The sequence below is a fragment of the Amia ocellicauda genome, chromosome 4 (assembly GCF_036373705.1).
Source record: "Amia ocellicauda isolate fAmiCal2 chromosome 4, fAmiCal2.hap1, whole genome shotgun sequence".
In the NCBI taxonomy this organism is placed as follows: Eukaryota; Metazoa; Chordata; class Actinopteri; order Amiiformes; family Amiidae; genus Amia; species Amia ocellicauda.
The window spans coordinates 1612384-1631783 of record NC_089853.1 but is presented as its reverse complement, the minus strand read 5'-3'; the positions used below and the strand labels follow the sequence as shown (position 1 = coordinate 1631783).

The window sequence follows — 19400 nt, the reverse complement described above, 5'->3', positions numbered from 1 at the left end:
TTTTAAAATGATCTTTATAGGTTTTGTGGAAGAAAAAAAAAAAAAGATGCAGGGAAGGTTTTGAAACTTGTTTTAAGATTGCACTGGAATGTATTTTGCTTTACATATGCAGCACAATTGTCAACTTAATATACTCCAATAAAATCTATAGTTTTTCTTGCATCTTCACAGGTCCTGAAGGATATGATGAACATGATATTCTACTGCACAAAGCCTTGGATGTACATTATAATAAATAGCACCTGCTACTTGAACACACGTTTCAGCCCAAGAGCACACTGCAAAGACATCATGAATAGATGATGAGAAACCATTAGCAATACATAAATATTTTATTTAAAGTAGTATTAAAAATTACATTAAAAAAAAAAAAACATCTCCATAACAATGTCAACAAGAATAAACATTTACATGATAAAATTACTTCTTTCATGAGATGTTAGAGCCGGATACAACAGAAGTGGCAAGCTTTACGAGTCCATGAATCTGAAACGTGTCAACTGATAGGCTAAGCCCCAGGACCTTACACAAAGGTTAAGGTAAAGAACAGTTTTGAAAATACAATTAATCAAAATAATAAAACATATTTTGAACTACTATTTTTTTACTAAAACCTTTTAAAAAATATCTGAGCACCTTCAAATGGTTTTAAAGTGAACCCGATAGTATTATACAGCACACTATTAAACCCACAGCTCAAGTATCTTTTCAAAGGTTGCTGTACAGAAAGAAAAAACTCATTACACATCTTCTGACAAACTGCAGTCCCGTTTAGACATTGATAAGAAAATGGAAGCTCGGCCACAGACAGGCCCCCATGTCAGCATTCATTAACTCACTATTGCCTTCAGTGGGGAAGGGTTTCACATGATAGGTAAACACTGAAGAGCTGCAGGAAGAATCAAGTGTGAGTCGGTTTACTTGGCAGTTAAACAACACATCGTAAAAGTAAGACTTTAGCTTCTGCCTCAGTTATTGGCTGTTTTACAACTAACAGCAGATTAAACAGACCTCAAAGGGTGGGAACTAAAATGATAGTAAGTACCTGGGAATTAGTTAATTGCGAATAAGTAAACAAAAATATATATATTTTAAAAGTCACTTTTTTTCTGGGAGTTGTGGTTTATCAGTTCAATATATTGCCTGTACAAGGTCTGCCACTTCACGCCCTCAGTCCTCAGATAAGTTGCGATTCTCGAGTATTCTCCAAGGCGTTCTTCGTCTTATTCACTGCGCAGTGTCCTGGTGACGGCTCCCTTTAACCAAATAAGAAAAGAAAAGTGATTAGTCTGCAGACAAGTTATTCGCAAAGAAAAGCAGTGGAGACAAAACCAGTGAGCAAACAGTCTTATGAATGGATGTGTTTTATGTGGCGCCAGACTTTTCCCTATTCTTTTTTCATTCAATAAAACCGAATGAATGAATCTGGATGGCACATGTAGCACACAAAATATGTACATTGCATTCAAATCAACATAAACAGTACAGCCTAAAACCAAAACAAGTATAACACAATTTGTCAAACATTGCAGTGACAAAGCATTAGAAATGCAGTGCAATACAGACTTCACACCACTGTATCTTGAGCTGGCACTCAATAATCCATTCTTCGAACCCGCATTCCCTGTCTTGGCTATTTGTGTGTCTGCCTCCACCCCCCCGAACGCCACTTTCCCAAGAACACAGTGCACTGCTTTCACAAGGCAACGGCAGATCACATGTCTTGTTTCTTTGAAAAGAGATTCAGTAACACGTGTGAAAAAAAAAAAAAAGTCTGTCTAGAATGTTTTCATCAATTTTATACACATACACAATGCAAAGGCTCAGATTACATTTAGAGACAGTTACATGACAAAAAGTTAAAAAAAAAAAAGATAAAAATTAGAAAAATGAGCCAGAGGATAGCATTGAACATCCAGTCTATTAAACAGGGTAGCCTGTATACACAGTTATTCTTTGATTAATGTATTACAGCTATTGGCTACATTGAAAAGCGATTGACTTTAAATTCCAGATGCCGATGATCTGAGGTAGGCATTATTCTTCAATTTTGATTAACATTACAAATGTTCTGGTAGTTAAGACTAAAGAGCTTGTGTGTGTATATATATACAGACGGGTGACAAATGACAGGAAAAACCTGAATAAATGAGTGGAGGAACATAACAAATGCAGATGCCTCCAAACAGGTGTACTGCATGATGCAATGAAGCAATTAACATCCCATCATGCTCTGTGGCATGTAAACAAATGCTGAGCAGGCCCTGTTGACCTCGATTTTGGATCAAGACAGCAAGAGGAAAGTATCTAAGTGACTTTGCAAGAGGGGGCTTTATTGGGGCATCATAGGCACTGGTCTACAGAGATGTGGAAAAAGTGATGTGGTCACATAAGTCATCATTCACCATATTCTCAACAAGGGGGCGAGTGCATGTGTGGGACACCAAGAGAACGGGACAGGCCTGACTGCTGGACCCCTACAGTGAGGGGGTCCGGAGGCTTTGTTATGCTGTGGTGGTGTTTTCCTGGCATGGTTTGTGTCCACTTTTCCCCTTAGAGGGAAGGGTCACTGCAAATCATTATAGTTATTCTGAGTGATCACCTTTATCCTATGGTGAAACATTTCTATCCTGATGGTAGTGGTCTCTTCCAGGGCCAGACAGATATATTGGAGCACCAATATTAAATCGGCCAATACAGGCCTTTTACATTTTCTCAAACTATTGACTAAATTATTTTTTCCAAATTACCATAAAATCAGACAATACATAAATACATTCTTTTTGTTTTACAGTTGTTATTATAATTTACCATTATTTGTAAACATAGTTAAGTTGCTTTCAGCACAGCGGCGCCGCGCACACAACTGAAATAAGCACACACCCAATGAGAAACACAGGGCTCATAACCAATACACACGTTTTACTAACACCCTCATAAGCAATAGAAAGTGTTTTTGAAAGCTGCACTGCATCTGAGTGTCCATGTTTTTCATTGTTTATTTTTCTGAAGATTACTGGACACTATGGCATAGATACGGTGGCACTGAAGTGCAACTGCTGAAAAAATAAAGCAGCTGCTACAGGATTTTCAGAAGCAATTACGGAAAGGGAGGTACATTGTGAAATATATTTGACTGATGCCATTGGACAGCAAGCAAGTCACGTCGGCCGAGCTGCTTCTCCGGAAGAGTCGACAGAATTTGAGCAAGGGGCGCCAATTGCGCAGTGCATGAAGTATTCATATTAATATTGTTGTATCTTCTGCTCTCTATCCACTTTGTGGTGACATATTAATAGAGTTATAGGGCTGTCCTAAAATGCATCAGAAATGAATGAAAGCTTAGGTAGGAGACAGAATAGGGTTTTAAAGCAGCTAGATTTACTAAATTAACAATTGTACTTAATTATTACAAGGCGCAGTGTGACAGTGCTTCATTGAAAACATAAATCATGTATTTTTATTATTCTTAAGCAGTAACAGTAAACATCCATTAAAAGTTCCATCAGAAGGAGCAGTTTACTGATTTAATAGACAAGAGCATGAGCTAATTTGGGAAATGCACAATTAGAGAGAAGGCTTTAACAATTATGAATAACTCCAAAAAAATCTAAGAAACAATAATAAATAACAAATTAATACTTTATATATATATATATATATACACACACACACACATACACAATTCTTCTAGATACACTTGCACAAAGTCAGGGATTTTGTAGGCATATAGTCAGGTGTCTGATTAAACAATTACACCAAACAGGTGCTAATGATCATCAATTCAATATGTAGGTTGAAATACAATAATTAACTGAAACAGAAACAGCTGTGTTGGAGGAATGAAACTGGGTGAGGAACAACCAAACTCCGCTAACAAGGTGAGGTTGCTGAAGACAGTTTACTGTCAAAAGTCATATACCATGGCAAGACTGAGCACAGCAAGGTAGTTACAGTGCATCCGGAAAGTATTCACAGTGCTTCACTTTTTCCACATTTTATGTTACAGCCTTATTCCAAAATGGATTAAATTCATAATTTTCCTCAAAATTCTACAAACAATACCCCATAATGACAACGTGAAAGAAGTTCACAGACTGGGGTCTGGAGAAGTCTGGTCAGAAGTGACCTTCATGGAAGACTTGCTGCCAAAAAGCCATACCTTCGACATGGCAACAAGGCCAAGCAACTCAACTATGCACGAAAACACAGGAACTGGGCTGCAGAAAAATGGCAGCAGGTGCTCTGGACTGATGAGTCACAATTTGAAATATAGTGTATCTAGAAGAATTGATGCTGTTCTGAAGGCAAAGGGTGGTCACACCAAATATGGATTTGATGTAGATTTTTCATCTGTTCACTCACTTTGCATTTTGTAAATTGATAAAACTTTTGCACAGTACTGTGTGTGCATATATATATCCATCTATTTTTTTAATACAATAACTTAAGGCAAGCAGCAAAACAAGACAGATTGACAAGCGAAATCGACGCAGTACAGGTTTAATCCTTTAAAGTGTTTTTCTCCTCACCTCAGCCTAGCACCCCTTCCAAAAGGCTCTTGAGCGAGAGAGTGACCAAAAATACACCTGATCCCAGGAGGTAGGGTAACCTGAGCCCCTGTTCTCAGCCTATCACTTAATCAAGAAGGACAACGAGCCAACCGGAATGACAGATAAAAGGTAAAGATCCTGATAAAGTGATGTGCAGGGGCTCTCTCTCTCTTGCTCTCTCTCTCATTTGGAGGAAGGCCAACAAGTCAGCTCAAAGCGAACTGTAAACCTTGGAAGATAATAACATCACTAAACAGATGCACTACCAATAATCACTCTTTAGATGAAGTGAAAGAAAATTGGGAAAAGTTCATACAGATTAATCACACTTTGAATCTGCATGTCTTTCATCCACCTGATTGTAATAAAACATTTTTGTGGTTCTTTTTAAGAGAGATGCACAGTGCAGTTTTATGGAGAGAACAGGCAATTAAAAGTATTTATCCCTCTTTATACTGCTTAGATAAATTAAATAAATGAATGATATCACTACAAATGTTAAATGTAAAGTCTTATTTAACACACACACAGGATGCCTTCCATTTATTTCAAATGTGGAGTTAAAATCCAAGAGTACGTCCTTGTCCTAGGTTAGTCAGCTCTTTGGGAAAAAGTACTTTGTGAAATAAAAAGCACTAAAAGCTGAAGGTGTCTTCGAGAGTTTTATATCCCCTTAGGCTTCAAGTGCACTTGCAAATATTTTAAGGGACATTGTAGGTCCATTTTCAATCTGGAATTCTAAGGGGGCAAAAAATACAATGAGCCCGAATGAGATTCAGGGACCCGTGTTCCTGTCTGATGGCAGAGAGAGAGTCACAGCCGCTGGGAAAAGTACCGTGCATGAAAACCATTGTACCGTGTACCGTGCACAAAAACTGCTACACAACATATGCTAATTCCAGGTGAACTATGCTTGGCATAATTGTGTTGGCATCTAGATATGCATAAAACTTTTATTTCCCTTATACATCTGTATCTTTTATAGAACAATTTAAAAATTCTTTCTTCTTTGCATTTCTGTGCCTATTGCAATACAACAATAAAACAAAGTAAACAATTTAGTTCTGTATTAATACACATTCATTTATGCATACAGCCTTTTCAATCCTGTATGGAATTGGGCATGACTGCCCAGGAAGCCAGGTGGTACTCTGCTGAGAGGCTCTGTGCCGCACTCAAGAGGTCCCCCGGGCATTGCAGTGTAAACTGAGACCACTTACACTTGAACACTTGAAAAGAGTCCAATAGGAAATTCTCACAGTATAACATCGACCAGCTAAACTTGATGTGCTTTCCTTTATTTGAAAATAATATATTGCCATTTTCAGGGATACTTAAGGAAAAAACAACAATTTTATAAAAAAAAAAAAAAAAATACAAAATAGAAGAACCAATGCAAATAATCTATGCACGACCCAGGCTAGACCCTCAATTTAATCTACCATAGACAGTTTAGCTACTCTACAGAAAGTGTAAATGTGAAACGAAATTTTAAAAGGTCTGACCCTGTATCACTGAGTTACGGCACTCAATGCATCTTATAGACTCTTTCAATAGTGGTAAAAAGTGTTCATTGAGCAGGGCTTTTTTAAATACAGTTTTGATGTTTGGTCTATATTGCAGAGCAGCTGGCGAGCCCCACATTTCCATTGTCAGCAGACCCATTTATATACAGGATTACCCTAAAGATTTTAGCCACACTAGATTTCAAGCACGGCTATAAAATGATAAGATGGTGTGAGCTTTGATGAAGCACACGTGCGCCTCACCAATGAATAAAGACAAAACGGGCTTTCGCAGAGTCTTAGATACTCTAAGAGTGCATTGAAGGCACTGACATTTTGAACACATTTGCGCCCCTTTAGGTGAGGGGACGATATATAAAAAAATAAAAGATCATGGGGCAGAATAGAAATTAGATCACAGGACCCCTTTAATACCTTTCGACAACTAAAAACCTTCACAACAAAAAAAGGGATAAGAACAGATACAGCATTGTGTATATCTCCCCTCAGTGACTGCTTGCGATGTCCCTTGATGGAGAGAGAAAGAGAGAGAGAAAATCCTGCTCTGCTTAAAAATAAAGTTGTGTTCTTGTGTAATTTGATCACATAAAATGGCACAGAGACAGGTTGGCTGTGGTTTGGCACAGAGCATGAAGCAACCAAGCCGGCCATGTCCTGGATAGATCTGAAGGGAATAGGTACCGAGACCTTGAGAAACCAGTCTGTGTTTGCACAAGACTCGAACTCAGATCCCAGGCTATCTTTTATAAAAGGATAATGTAGAATAAAGACTGGTCGCCTAACAAACTGCCCTCCATTCTTTCCAGATGAGCTACACTTTCCTTCAATGGATAAGCTCACTAATAAGATTCATACTAATGAGTGTCTTACTACTGACCCCATAAAGGTGATGATCCTTATTTTTTTAAGAAACTAAAATATTGATAATGCCTTTAAAAATGTATTTCCACAAAAATGGGACACAAAGGACAATGTAACTTCATTAGGTGATGGCATGATTTTTGTATTTTTCATTTCAGACTAGGATTTATACGATAATACCAACATATAGGAGTTGTTCCGTGTATTTAATTATTTTTTACTACATAAAAAAAGTCTAAGAAACGGCATCTTTTCCATTTCCTGGCTAGTGCAGAAGTTTAAAGCAGTAAGCATTTTTCTTTTCAAATACTGGAATTATACAAGCAAACATTGACTAGAGGAATATTGACAATTTCTTTAGCCTCCACCTTTGGAGAGATGCAGTTACTCAGGGTTTGCAAGTTATTGTTACCGATGTAAAGCTGGAGTGCTCCAATTCATAAATCACAGCAAATCAAAACAGTCTAATGCATGATGTTCTTAAGTGTATAAACCTAATCAATAACTTGTACACTCTTGTGAAGTGAAATATCACTTATTCCCTATGAGTCTCTCAATAGTATTGCTATGCAATGTCCCTGGCATCAATTGCTACAATTGTTTATGTTGGTCAAGTATTTGCGCTATAGGTTTGTGGATATGACTTTCAGTGTATCAGTTGCCATATTTAATATGTATCTTAGCCTCCATCACAGAAAAAAGGAAACAACCAGCTGTAATCATGTATGTAATCATATAGCAGTAAATTGTACCCGAAACGATTAATCTATTCAAAACACTGCATAATGACCACTACATAATGACCACTACAGTGGTGTGTCACTCTCTCGGGAGAATTCTACAATCTGCCATTGGTACAAATGTATATCTGCAGCCGAGCTGCGCCAGGGGACAGTGCCGGAATCCGGAGCATTCGACAGGCTCTGTTAAAATGGACCCCAATGTGCTCGCCTCCATGACTCGCCCCCCTGGCCCCCCCACATCCTTTAGAGAAAGCACTTGTGTGGTATTGCAGTAACCCCCACCTCCTCTTTCTCCATACCACTCCAGGAAGTTATAATATTGCCCCCACACCCCCCATTCCTTCCTTTCCTCTCTCCACCCCCACCGTCCATCCCCAGTCCTGCAGACTCTCCCCCACAGGCCCAGCGGACACAATGAAAGGGCAGGGGCTTTGTATACGACCCTTTGAGAGACCGTGAAGCCAAAGAAAGGAGGTCAGTGGAGATGCACTGCACAGGCCTTCATCTTCTCGGCCGGCCTTTGTGCCGCTAACACTCGTGTAATGGGCAGACAATGAGGGCACACTCAAAATGGCAGGAACCTGGTGACACCGTTTCTTCAGCGAGCGTTCACGGTTGCAGGGGAGGACAGATCGGCTCAGCGCTGCCATGCCTCGTGGGGCTATTGTCCTTCTGTAAGCCTCAAGCTGGAAAGCTTCACGCCTTCGCTTCCAGCCACTTCGAAACAATCAGCCGCTTCTTCCAGCTGCGCTGTCTGCAGTGTCTGATGTAGAAAGACTCTGACGTGTTTTTATTTACCCGTGAGGACCGGTCAGAATACAAATGAATGCTGCAAAGCCATCAACTGTACAGTAAAAGCACATAAATCAGAGTCTTGGATTTGTTCTGGGTCCGCACAATGCCATCATTTAGATCTTTGGGTCTCAAATTCAAACATTTAAAAATGTAAATTAATTTACATTTTCAAAGGTATTATTTGTACATTTGTGGTAACGTCAAAAACAGGGATAAACAACATCCTTAAGAACTAAATCCTAAACTAAAACTTTATTCTGAACTGTGACACTACACTGTAGCGATTTATATGTACATTTTTAAACAAGCAAAATAATTTCCCATTAGAAATACAGGAGGCAAACTAGAAGCTAATTACAGGATACAAATAATTTAATGTTCAAGAGAAGGCCGTCTCCTGGAATTGAATTTCCGAAGAGAGACTAGAATAGTTATGGTTCTTGGCATGTTTAGTGTGGTTATGCCATCTTCCTATTTATATTTCGGGATAGTTTCTGTGGATGACCAGAACACAGCTTGAGAATCTTTGCTTTAGTACATCTCCTTTGGGTTGATACGCCTGATCAACATAGTCTCATGTTTCCCCAAACTCTTTGGGAGATCGTCAGAGAATCGCTGCTCCACCTTAAAGACCAATCTCTGGTACTAAACACTGCAATTAGCTGGATTCCAATACAACTGCCAAAACCAGGGCTGATTATTACAACTTAAATATAGGGTGAATTTTGTTAAAGAGCTTTATAAGCTTAATTTCCCTTGGGTCTACTTCAATTGGGCTTCAAACTAAATAAGCTTTAAATAACGATACTAGCATTTCACCCCCCTCTCAGCTACTGCAGAGCATGAGCATTCACTTATGAACAGGTCTTACTTTAGAAAGTCATACAAACTGCATTATGCAGTTAAAAAAACAAAAAAACAAAGTACAAAATAACTAAATGGACTACTAAGCATTTCTGATAGGACAGAAGTCTGGGAAATTATTAGAAGAGACTGATGTGTGGAAATTCTAAGGCAGTGTTATACGAGTTAATAAGTCATATTGTACAAGATATGTGATTTGGTAACTGAAGAATGCTTAAATCGTGATTGTTCTCTGTACGGGATAACATTGATACAAAAGATCTATGATTGGCTGGTTTCATGTGATTTATAATTGGCATAACACAGAAATCACTAATTTAAATGTTGGATACAATAATTAAAACACAAACAAAACAACAACTATCAATGCAAGGCCGCTCTATAGTCAGGTTTTTCGGTGAACAATGTAAGCCAAGTGTGGAAAAACTTATTTGCAGGCTGTTCTAAAACAGATGAGTAGACTTGTTAGACTTGCTTACTTGTTTAACTTGTTGTCCGACATGACGGCCTACAACAGTCATTGTGTCCCTGGCATTTTGACAGTTATTATCATGTGTTCACACTGTGTCATTAGTATACGAGTTTCATTCTCAGCCAACTTTGTCGTCTGTAAAATGTATAGTAGAATGACTGGATGAGTCAGTCTCTGGTTTATTTGGACTAAAATAACTTTGTCTTATCTTTTCAAACATTCTTTCAGATCAAACAGACATGGAGATATTTAATTAAAAAAAACATTTAAAAAAACAGAACAGATGCATTAGAAACCTTCTAGCCATGGTAAATACTGTGTAAATCTTCATGTTATAAATATATAAATATATAGACTAAACATGAACCATGGGTTATTCTGAAAAATAAAAACATTTGTTTAAATTCAGAATTTAAAAAAAATCTCAGACTCACTAACTGAAATGTTCATTAAAGGCAAAACAAGGAAATGCACTTATATATAAAGGTCCGAGATGACATTCCTCTCTAAAGTTCCCTGCATGTTTCAGATGATGTGCATATAATGAATCTACAGAATACAGTAACCCTTTCATCTCTGAAAGGATAAAGACAATATACACTGGCATGAGAATGACTCAGGTGTGACTTATAAGATAAGTTATATGAAAGAAGAGCAAAACAAATATATAAATTATACACCGATCAGCCATAACACTATGACCACCTGCCTTATATTGTGTAGGTCCCAAAACAGCCCTGACCCGTCGAGGCATGGACTCCACTAGACCTCTGAAGGTGTGCTGTGGTATCTGGCCACCTCCATGGATCGGACTTGTTAGTCCAGCACATCCCACAGATGCTCGATTGGATTGAGATCTGGGGAATTTGGAGGCCAAGTCAACACCTTGAACTCGTGATTCATCAGACCAGGCCACCTTCTTCCATTGCTCCGTGGTCCAGTTCTGATGTTCACGTGCCCATTGTAGGCGCTTTCGGCAGTGGACAGGGGTCAGCATGGGTACCCTGACTGGTCTGCGGCTACGCAGCCCCATACACAACAAACTGCGATGCACTGTGTGTTCTGACACCTTTCTATCAGAACCAGAATGAACTTTTTCAGCAATTTGAGCTACAGTAGCTCGTCTGTTGGTTCAGACCACACGGGCCAGCCTTTGCTCCCCACGTGCATCAATGAGCCTTGGCCGCCCATGACCCTGTTGCCGGTTCACCGCATTTCCCTCCTTGGACCACTTTTGATAGGTACTGACCACTGCAGACCGGGAACACCCCACAAGAGCTGCAGTTTTGGAGATGCTCTGAGCCAGTCGTCTAGCCATCACAATTTGGCCCTTGTCAAAGTCGCTCAGATCCTTATGCTGCCCATTTTCCTGCTTCTAACACATCAACTTTGAGGACAAAATGTTCACTTGCTGCCTAATATATCCCACCCACTGACAGGTGCCATGATAACGAGATTATCAGTGTTATTCACTTCATCTGCCAGTGGTCATAATGTTATGACTGATCGGTGTACATCCCTCAATATACATATAAAAACACAACGGCACACACACTAGATACTAGCACATGAATATCCAAACAATGTTGTGTTCTTGGCTTTGTTTCACATTAAAGTAGTGGCACAGACAGTCACAGTTGACTCCCCTGCTATATCAGATTAATTTTCATCTTAGTGTGTTTTAGTTCTGAACAAAATTACTTTAAATCTTCCACGTATCTCAAATTAAACTGGATATCTCCTTTGCTTCTAGCTTGAGGAAAACAAAACAATGTACAGTCTGATTGTAGGAATATTCTAAAGGCAGCATTATATTCAGCCTGTTCATGCAGATCTAATTATTCATTGCTGGATCTGGGGTGGACAGTGAGGTCTATGTAGTTTCAGCTGTTTCAACTCATGAAACGCCATTTTAAAAAAGGGAATGTGTTATTGGAAAGAAATAAACGAAAGAAACCTGATGGTACAATTAATTTAACTAAAGGTGGAGGATTTGTTTTCTGCACACATTTGATTAATTGTGCATAGGCATGGACAACTAGTCTCATTCCTGTGCTACATTTCTTTTCTTTGAATGATTTTAAGAAACCACCAATTAAAACAGTACAACAGAGAAAGTCTCCATTTAAATCACAGACCGCCTTTTGCTCAGAATAGCCCACAGAAATTTACTTTTGCTACTGCTTCCAAATCTCACTGTACAATTGATCAAAGGCACTGACAAACACACACACAGTAGTTATTTTTAAAAATGGTATCTCAGTTTATTTCCATAGCTGGAGTGAGTCATGTGTTCCCTTCTGTGCAATATTGTCATGCTTTTCCCATTAACGCAATGCAAAGGAAGGAACACAAAAAGTACAAGGTAAAATTTATTTTTAGAGCAGGACACGGGAAACAACTGATATTTGTACACACACAATACTTTTATTGCTTTCCTGGGCTTGCCTGTCCTTTCCCCACCTACAGATTTCCATCCTATCCAGCTAGGAAGCAGATAGAGAAGAGATTCCCAGTGAAGAGTTCTGTAACAGTGCAGCTTTTTTGCTGCTATTTTTATGTCCTTCTGGAAACCATTCCTGCCTCAGTACGTCACAGAGGTGGAAGGTTCTGGAAACAGTTCTGAAGAGGATATGCTGGTTAATTTGAGATTTGGATATGATCCTCCATTAGAACCACATCCAAACGTGTCCACTTCACAATATTATGAAACTGGTTGAAGAGAAAATGTACACATTTGCACTGCAAATGAACTGTGAAAATATAGAGAACACAAAAGTGGCCTGTTTATGTCAACCCAAATAGTTCTTATTGCATTTGTATTATATTTAAAATATATATTTATTATATTTTAAAAAAGTGCTATTCTGGGATCTAGGTTTCTACATAAACACACACATATCCATCAAATATACTTATTAGCAGTTACTTAACGCTCAATCACTGATTACTACAATGAAATTAACCGGATTAAACAAAGAGAATAATGCAGACAATTATTCAAAACAAGCAGATTGAAATCACAAATTTTTCAACGAATACTCTTGTGGAAGATAAACAAATTATAATGTTTAATTATATGATATGAGCATCACTAGCTCCCTGTATTTAATCTGAGATAAATATCAAATCAGGTCCAATCAAGCGACAGACATTCCATACGCATTAAGGCTCAAATCAAAACAAACAAACACTTCAAGCAATTTGGGTTTAACCGATTCAGAACTAGATTCCTTGGCTTTAAGCCCTGTGTGAGGTTTCATCTGCCTGCTGAATGATATAAATCATTTACCTCTATCCTCTGGCCCATTGAGCTAATATTTACCTGCTGTGGAGGTGTGTGGCTTCCAGTAGTGACTCACAGGCAGGTGCAGATCTCTGGGTTTCTCCCTCCTGGGCTTGACGAGGCACTGGAGGAGAGAGACCGGCCCTGTCCTTAACGAGCCTCAGAGACTTCCCCCGTGTCCGCTGGCTTGTGGTCCTTCGGCCGCCCACCCTGCCGGCCGGCCCCGAGTTTCCCCTCTTCAAGGGCACGTCTGGGCTGGGGACGAAGAAGGGAACATCAAATTGAATCAACATGACTGCAGCGAAGTCAAAGTGATGTTAAAAAACACAAAATTACAGTTATATTATTGCAAGAAGAAGCGGTCGTAAAACGTCCTAATTAGTAACAAATCTCGTAAATGTCATGCTACCAATTTATTTCAGAGATCTTGGGTAGGAACAGGAACTGCAGCTTGGAATACTCTCTCCTGCTGCACCTCCATTCCCAAAACACTGCAACAGGGCAGCCTATGCCGGTGCTGTAATTAAACCAATTCATCCCATTCAATTTACCAACATACAGGAGGTGCTTAGGTACTTAAAATGTGGTTAAATATCTTGCTTTCAATCCTAGAATTGTTTTTTATTTCTAGGTTTTAAGATGCTTCAGAAATTTTTGTTTTAAATGTCCAGGCAAGTAATTGGAAGATCACGGAGAGTAAATGTAAAACCAAAAAAAATCACCAAAAAAACAACCTGTGAGAGAACTGGGGTTGTTCATTGCCAACTGGGTAAAACCAGACAGACAACAATCCACAACAGAGTTCGTAGAACTGCACAGTAAAAAAGAGACAGAGTGCAATCTACCGTACATTGTAGGTTGGGAAAAGGGCAAGAAATAAGCTCCAGAGAGAGAGAGCAAGAGGGAAAAAGAAAAAGAAAAAGGAGGATGCACCTGTAAGGCACATGAGGAGATGGCAGAAATTTCCAGTAGATGGATAAAATCCACAATAAGATTTGGACACATGTATATCCGGATCCTACCCCAGACTGGGCTGTGGGATTAGGCCGAGCATTGGGAGGGAAAGCAAAAACAGAGCAGGCCCCTGGGACCAGCTGCCTCGGCAGTATAGATAATTACTGAGGTTGCCAACCAGACATAATTTGCACCCTTCTTAATTGACAGTGGTGCATCACTTTGTTCTTGCAGAACATGGTACAGTCTAACCATTTATGCTCCCTGCAGGTTTAGAGGGATTTCTGAATTATTGCCACCTATTGCCATCGACTCCACTCAGATACGCAGGGGAACTAACAACCTGTCTGTGCGGAGTAAAACCTAGTTGGTGTGCCGTCTGGAACAAACAAGAAGTGTGGAAAGACACGCTTGAGAAAAAATAAAATGTTTAATTAGTAAAGCTTGAATTATTCTATACCTCAAATAAAGCTCAGCGATCTCAGTGAAAGTAAGGTAATTAAATGAGGCTTAACGTTTAAAAAAAAAAAAAAAAGTTGGTCAATGACTAATATACAACAGAAATGTGATCTTGCCAAAATAATATATTTTTGATCTCTTCTAGTAATATGATAAAAACAAGTGTATCTTGGCAATATGAAGAAATAAGTTTCTAAATGTTCCTCATAGTGCATAATAAAAATTTAAAAAAAATGTCCTTCCATTCTGTCAACACTGTGTGAATTCGACTGATCCAGATTACACACCAGGGCTGCTCAGCGTGCTGTACAGCAGAATTTCCCTTCAGTAGGCAGGGATGGATATTTGCACACCAGACAGCTGTGATGCTCAGACTGGAGAACCTGTTCAGATGCGACTTCTCCAGAGCCACTAACGTCCTTATCTGGAGACGAGCACTCAGCACGAGACTCAGCCCCTGGGGGAGGAAGGCTGACTGTTGGTACTATTGTGGAGCAAAACATCAATCCACATCATGCGGGTGTGGGCTGTTCACTGATTGGGATGCATCTTAGACGATATCAGTTTGTATCCTTCTCCAGACGGTGCCTGTCTTTCCATATGAAACAGTCTCTTGGCACTGTTAGCTGATCCATCTAGGTCTTACTCAAATACGATTCAAAAGGCTCTTACTGCCATTTCCTTTGGTGATAATTATGAGTGTTCTGTGGATTCAGCTTTCAATAATAACTTTAAGCTAAGAGTAGGTCCATGCTCTCCAGAACTTTGGAGTAAATTCTTTGATACGGTCAGTGATCAACAAACTTTAATGTCCCATAAAATATAAAAATGCCCACATACAGACAACAGTTACAAAATGAATAAATAATAATCATTAAAAAAAAAAAAAACTGAACAGAATTGTCTGGTGCAGTCATCAGTGTTTGGATGGTGGCCATTGTACTGAAATCCAAACAAGCATTTATACATTTTCTGAAAGAAGAGCTAAATCTTTACTCCTGTGCCAAATTAGAATAATCCAGTCTGACCCTACATGACCTGGCCATTATTCAAGCAATTTGGGACACTTTACACTAATATGGTAACTGCTAGGAATGACAGGCATGTACCTGTTTTAGTACGGTCTACTGTGAAGTATTTGGTCTCTGCTCAATGGTGTGTGACATGTTTTTGTTATGGGAAAGCAGCTGCTTGCCAACATGAAGAAACGATGGCCAACTCCTGTGCGAGACATGCTCACCTATAAACACTATAAAGTAAACATCTACAACTATTCAAGGTACAAAGCAGAACTCTAAATATTCTGTGAGGTTTGTCAAAGCTAGACATTGCTAGACCAATTCTCTACCAGGTGTGAAAAATGTGGCAAACATTTGAAAAACACATCCCCCATTACACCTTCATTCAGAGCACATGGAATTTGTATTCCAGTAGACTGTGGAGAGATTAGTTACACTAAAGATTTCCACAAGGATCACATTAGTGCGGTATCAACTGTTCAAAGCATCGACCGTTGCTCATAAAACCTGGAAGCAACTTGCAAGTGCTTGCTCCAGCTCACCTGATGACACCAAATACTTTGCCTTTGATGTTCACTTAGAGCTAAAGGGCTAAAGGGGACTCTGTCGCTCTGTATTACTGAGGAAAACTGGTCTCTCTTAAGGAACGAAAGCAAGCAGCTACTGTGCTTTCTGTGAAGACACTTTCTTCTGATGACACCCAGGAAATATAAGAGTGGACTGCAATGTTCAACATCAACACCTTTAGTATTATTACTAACCTAAAACCTCAGTGGTTCCCAGAGTGGTTTTCATCTATGTTCACTGCTGAGTTTTTGACCAAGGAGCTTTTATAATGGATACTATTCTTAACTAAGTGCATTGGGAACAAAACAACTCAAACCATGTAACTTAAAGAACATCCAACTTTCCATTGAAAGGCCTCTTGTTTTATTCTGGTCAGTCTCTTTTGTGTGATCTACTTTTGTGATACAGATTTCCACATTTGATAAACCCATAGTTTTTCCATGCCCTTTGTAAAGACCCAGTTCTCTCATGTGAATTGTGTGTTCCAGGATAGTTGAAAGCAGCTCAGTATTATACGATTACAAAATATCAGTGTTAAAATCAAGAAGATTGAGAAGAAAGAACAACAACAAAAAAGCTGTGGAGAATATTGTTAACCAGGCTAAGGATTATAACAAGTATAGACTGGGAACATGAAAACAAAGGGAAGCACTCAAGAGAAAAACTGGTACTTGACTGGACTGCTCCCACACTTTAGTGCTTCTCAAAAACAGCACTGCCAGTCAAACCAGCTATGATACAGCAAACAGTGAAGCAGATTCAAATTTTCATTTGAAACTCACAGAAACAAAATACTGTTGTGCAGCAGAAGTGTGATGAATACAATCAGCCACAGGATTTATAACTCCAGTGGGTTTGTCAGTGAAAGGAGTATTTGGAGTAATTTGTCCCAAGCTTTCTTTCTATGTAAGACTTAGATTAAAAGCCTCTTGTTAATGAGGGGTCAGATAGATCTACAGTACTTAATGAAAATAACTTGTCTGTCTATCTAGTTTGTAATGTAAACACTGCTATGTAATGCCATGCAGGGAAGACTATGAACACAATCTCAAATACTTTTAAAAATAAATAAATAAATAAAAGGTCTTGGGTATAACATGGAGTCTCTCAGTGTTGATTGACATGTGTTGTTGTAATTCATGTTTACAAATAGTTTTGTAGACAAGCCAAATAGGTCTGTGTTGTCAAGCAAATATAGTGGCAGCCTCTCCCTGCTAATCAGGCCAACAGGAGTCCTCTGTGATTGAGCTCTGGTGTGATTACAGCACTTTAATTGACAGGCACAGTACTGTCTGCCTTCCCCATATTATTGTATTTTTATTGGTGGGGGGGTGGTAGTTATGATCAGGGCTTATTCCCACATCTTCTAAGAAATCTCTCAGGGGGACGTGAGGGAATGAAAATGTGCACACAGAAAAACCCAATATGAACACCATAAATGAGTATAAATAAACAAGAGAAAGAAAATTGATAATATATGTCAGAGGCCTTGGCAGATAGATAGGGCTGTTAAGGAGCAGTTGGTTGTTTCTGGATCTCATCTGTGCCTGTGACACTTGATACAAGCCTACATATAGCCACACAAAGGGCCTCAAGCAAAACTCTTGGGTTTAAGACTAGGTATGTTGTCCATCAAAACCTGTGCTTTAGCTTGAATTATTGTAAACTCAGACAGATGGGCTGGTGCATTTTCAACAGTAAATGACTTCAGTCAAGGTTTCTATGATCATTTAACAAAATACCTGGGGTTGCATTATGCCAACAAACATTCGAGAGCACTACAAACTATTCTTGGATGTGGCACTGTGATCACTAGATATCTTGTTTGTAAACTGCAAGTACAATTTTTTATTATAGGTGGTGGTAATTTAATTGTTTTTTCCCCACACACATAACTACAAAAAAAATGGGGAAGTATGCAGGGTGCAGTAAATGAGATGAGCCAACAAGGAAAATATTTTGTGTAATCAAGATGAAAGCAAAATACAAACCCATCATAATACATTAATAACTTTAATGACCTCGTATTTCTGGTACCAACTCCTTTTTGAGCAGCACTGGCAGGACAATTTAATATTCAAAAATATGTCTGATGCCTGAAGCAACTGCATTTAGAGTCATTAAATCTAAAAGATGAAAATCCAGAATCTCACATAAGCAAAACCGGGAGGCTCTGGGGAAAAAAATCAGATGTATAAACTGATATCTTGGTTTTTAATACATTCAGCAAAATTATAATTTGAGTGGCTGACACATTATATGGTGACATACAGTTTCAGACCACACGGTGTCATTCATATGAGAATCTCAGGGCTCCAGCAGACCATCCCTGGAGATTGATGTCAAGCCCCTAAGCAAGCCTGTAGGAGAATTGTGCCTCGGTTCCACTGGCTTAAGCATCGGTGTCATGCCATGCCGTGCTGGACGCGTCCGTCCTCAGACGCGTCCCAGAGCCTTTTTTTGCAAAACCAGGCCACTGTGAATCCGTCCCTCTGATGGGAGGAGCAGCAACTGTGGGATTGGTTTGTGTTTGTGTTAAAACAGACAGGAAACACTGCGAGCGACACAGCCTGAGTGGAGAGGACTTTGTGTCCGTTTTATTATTTGTACTTTACATGATTTTAAACAGCGTAATAAATACACGTTTCTGTTAAGAGATATCAGGAAGAGCTGAACGTGTATAGACATTACATTCAGACAAGCATGTTCCCATAAGAATACGTTTCCATGTGCAACAATAATACTAAATAGCAAATATGTATTATTATTATCGTCGTCATTTGTGCTAGTATATATGTATTTTAAACGCACAGCGTGACTCCCTTCATTTATTACTCTTACTAGAGATTTGTAACTGCAAACGATACTATTTGCCGTATTATTTATAATTTACTTATCAGACGTCCTTAACCAGGGCAAGTTACAGTTGAACAAAATACACGCGTTTCACGATTAATCATCCAGATACAATATAGCAGGTTATAATTTAACTAAAGTGTGCACGTCTCAGCCATGGCGTGTATGGACGCATTTATTAAACCAGTCCTCATGTTTTAGAGGGAAACCCAGATCTGCTGTATTTATTTATTAATTTATTTATCTTGTAAATGGACATGTTAACTGAACCGTGTTCACCTTCATACTGATTGTCTGCGGATTGTCCTGCACACCATTCACACAACACAGCTTGAAACACCGGACAGTTATTCATGTTTGTGTGTAAAATATTAATAAAAATCGGCTGCTAAGATGCGATTATTATCCTTCAGTTTATTTTTAACTAGTCAGGCACTGCACCGGT

General features: G+C 39.0%; 1 protein-coding gene across 4 annotated transcripts in view; it reads right to left on the bottom strand.

Moving 5' to 3' along the window:
• Positions 1-313: 313 nt before the first annotated feature.
• The window catches only part of LOC136747540 (carabin), a 75637-nt gene continuing 56550 nt past the window's right edge, over positions 314-19400 (bottom strand). For 2 of the 4 annotated variants that reach the window (XM_066700424.1, XM_066700427.1), the window contains 2 exons: positions 13140-13355; positions 314-1256 (listed from right to left, as the gene is read on the bottom strand). In XM_066700424.1, the coding sequence (XP_066556521.1) occupies positions 1178-1256; positions 13140-13355 (295 nt within the window). In that variant the 3' untranslated portion in view covers positions 314-1177. Of the gene's footprint in view, positions 1257-12173; positions 12568-13139; positions 13356-19400 lie in introns of those variants that run through there. The other 2 variants (XM_066700425.1, XM_066700426.1) reach the window with 2 other exon arrangements.